A 2793-nucleotide genomic window follows, 5' to 3' on the forward strand; every position below is an offset into this window, starting at 1 on the left:
ATGGACACAGGGAAGAGGTAACTATGGGGAGGAAGTGGGAGGGGAGCTGTTACACTGTGGTAAACTGTGGTTAATGTCACCAGACAAAGTGTATGTGAACTGCTGTATGGAAAGTGAATTTGCTTTTTAAATCTTCACCCAAATCACAATCAATCAATCAATAAAGAGAAATGCATCTCAGGGTATAAAACCAAGCACTGCTGTACTACACAAAATGTCTACCTTTCAAAGGTAGACTGTGCATCCCTTACCCGGCTCATAGGAGTTATAAAATAACAACAACAACAAAAAAAAAAAACACCACAGACCCACCATAACTCAAAGTAACTCAAAATAACTCAAAATAACACAAATGTTGGACCTATATGACAGGGCATTGAAAATAACCGTGACTGATACGTAAAAGTCTCTCATGGAAAAGGTAAACCACATGCAAGATCAGATGGGTAATTTCAGCAGAGAGCTGGAAATGATGAGACTCAAACAGAAATGCTAGAAATGAACAATCCAGTAACAAGTATGAAGAAAGACATCAACAGGTACGTCTGCAGAGCTGACACAAGGAAGGAAGAAATCAGAAAACTTGAAGACAGGACAGCAGAAATTACCCAAACTGAAACACAAGGAGAAAATACGAAAAACAAACAAACAAAACCCAGACTTTGTATGACAACATCAAATGGTACAACATATATATAATCGGATCCCATAAGACGTGCACACAAGAGTGGGACACAATATTTGAAGAAATAATGGCCAAGAATTTTCCAAAATTAGTGACAGACATGAAACCACAGATCCAAGAGGCTCAGAGAATACCAGAGTCAAAACCAAAACAACATACACCCCAAAGCACGTAAAATGCAAACTACTGAAAACAAAAGACAAAGAGAAAATACTGAAGACAGCCAAGAGGAAAAAAAAAAAAAAAAAAAAGCACATATAGGGGGCCAAAAAAAAAAATTACTGCAGACTTCCCATCAGAGATCATGTAACTTAGAAGTACATATGTCGTTGTTGTTGTTATTTGCCGTCGAGTCGACCCCGACTCACAGCGACCCCTCCTTGGGTTTCCAAGGCAGTATCACTACGGAAGTAGGAATGCCCAACCTTCCTTCGGAGGAGTGGCTAGTGGGTTTGAACCGCCAGCCTTCTGGTTAGCAGTCAAGTGCCTTAGGCACTATGCTACCAGAGCTCCTCAGAGATCATGTGAGTTATAAGACCGTGGAGTGGCATTTTTAAAGCACTGAAAGAAAAACCTGCTCACCCAGAATGCAATGCCCACAGAAATATCTTTAAAAATGAAGGAAAAAAACACTTCCTCAGGTGAACAGGCTGTGCAGTGGGGTCTCAGCGTGAAGTTCCACTGACAGAAAGAACATAACCCCAGGCAGAGACTTAGATCTGCAGGAAGAAACGAGAGGCAGTGGAAAGCACTGTATACCTTGTACAGGGATTTCCCCATAGTTTGGTCTCTTATCCGTCAAGGCTGTGAGGGGTTTGGATGTCGAGATGGGTCCGCTTACAGAATGCCTCTGAAATCATAAGATAAATAGCGTCAGTCAGGCTGAAGTGACAGTGGGGAGGCACAAAGAAAGTTAATTGCTGCAAAGCAAGCATTTGGTTCTGAATTTGCATAATTCACCATATACCACTGTAAAACAAAAATACCAAACTCACTGCTGTCAAGTTGAATCCGACTCACAGCAACCCCTCCTTGGGTTTCTGAGGCGATATGTCTACGGAAGTAGATTGCCCAGTCTTACTTCCGAGGAATAGCTGGTGTGTTTGAACCGCCAGCCTTCTAGTCAGCAGTCACGTGCCTTAGGCACCGCACCACCAGGGCTCCCATCTAGTCCGGTTCTAACACATGTGTGCACACAATACGGGAATAGAATGTGATCGATACACTTTCTGAAAATTACCCTTATTTAGAGATCACTGTAGATTCACACGTACCTCTAAGACACGAGATGACCTGTGCACCCCTTACCCAGCCCCCCACCTGATGGTAACACCTCGTGAAACTACAGCACATCACAACCAGGGTGCTGCCACAGGTGCAGTCAATGGACAGAACAGCCTATCACCACAAGACCCCTCCCATGGCCCTTTCACAACCACACCCTCCCTCCCCGCCCTTCCCCAGCACAAACCCTGAAAATCACCCACCTGATTTGAGCGTGATTTTATTATTTTGTTCAGAGAGAATTCTTAAAAACAATACACGTCCATCAACTAAATGCAAAATCACATCCCCACCAGGGGCTGCCATGCCCAGGGTAAGCCTGTCATCTCCATTCATCACCACACCATTTTCTCCCTGGCCTCGTCGCCTCCTGACGGACACACATCCCTCTACAAGCAGCCAAGCATCTGATGGCCTTCAGCTCTTCTGTCACATCTCCTACCACCTCCACGCATGGCTCAACTGCCACCTGTGCAATGCTGCTTCTCGGCTCTGGGCTTCTTGTCCTCAGCAGTCCCCTAACGCCTTTTTCCATCCAGCTAGCTTCCCGCCACTCACTGCACTTGCCCAGCAGAGACGTGAGAATTCCACCTCTCCAACCTCCCGCACCCACTACTATTCTGCTTACTTCCGTCATACCACAGGCTGTGCAGTGAGGTCTCACCGTGGAACTCATGGCCACTGATGATGGTGAGCATCTCATGTGCTTAGTGGCTGTCCCCGTAGCCTCTGTGGGAAGGGCCTTTTCAAAACTTCTGCCTCTTGCAAGGTTATGGTCATTACTTGGTCACAGCCAGCTACCCAGAGGGACCGAGTAGTTGATC

The 2793-nt window shown here is 45.5% G+C and overlaps 1 protein-coding gene across 1 annotated transcript in view; it reads right to left on the minus strand.

The window, feature by feature from the left end:
* SPECC1L (sperm antigen with calponin homology and coiled-coil domains 1 like) overlaps positions 1 to 2793 on the minus strand; it is an 85348-nt gene that overhangs the window by 52500 nt on the left and 30055 nt on the right. Inside the window, exon 9 of the mRNA XM_007957392.2 lies at positions 1445 to 1535. Coding sequence (XP_007955583.1) covers positions 1445 to 1535 — 91 coding nt within the window. The remainder of the gene's footprint in view (positions 1 to 1444; positions 1536 to 2793) is intronic.

Source organism: Orycteropus afer, unplaced genomic scaffold, assembly GCF_000298275.1.
Source record: "Orycteropus afer afer isolate SDZICR_OR568_19922 unplaced genomic scaffold, OryAfe1.0 scaffold00744, whole genome shotgun sequence".
NCBI classification, from domain to species: Eukaryota; Metazoa; Chordata; class Mammalia; order Tubulidentata; family Orycteropodidae; genus Orycteropus; species Orycteropus afer.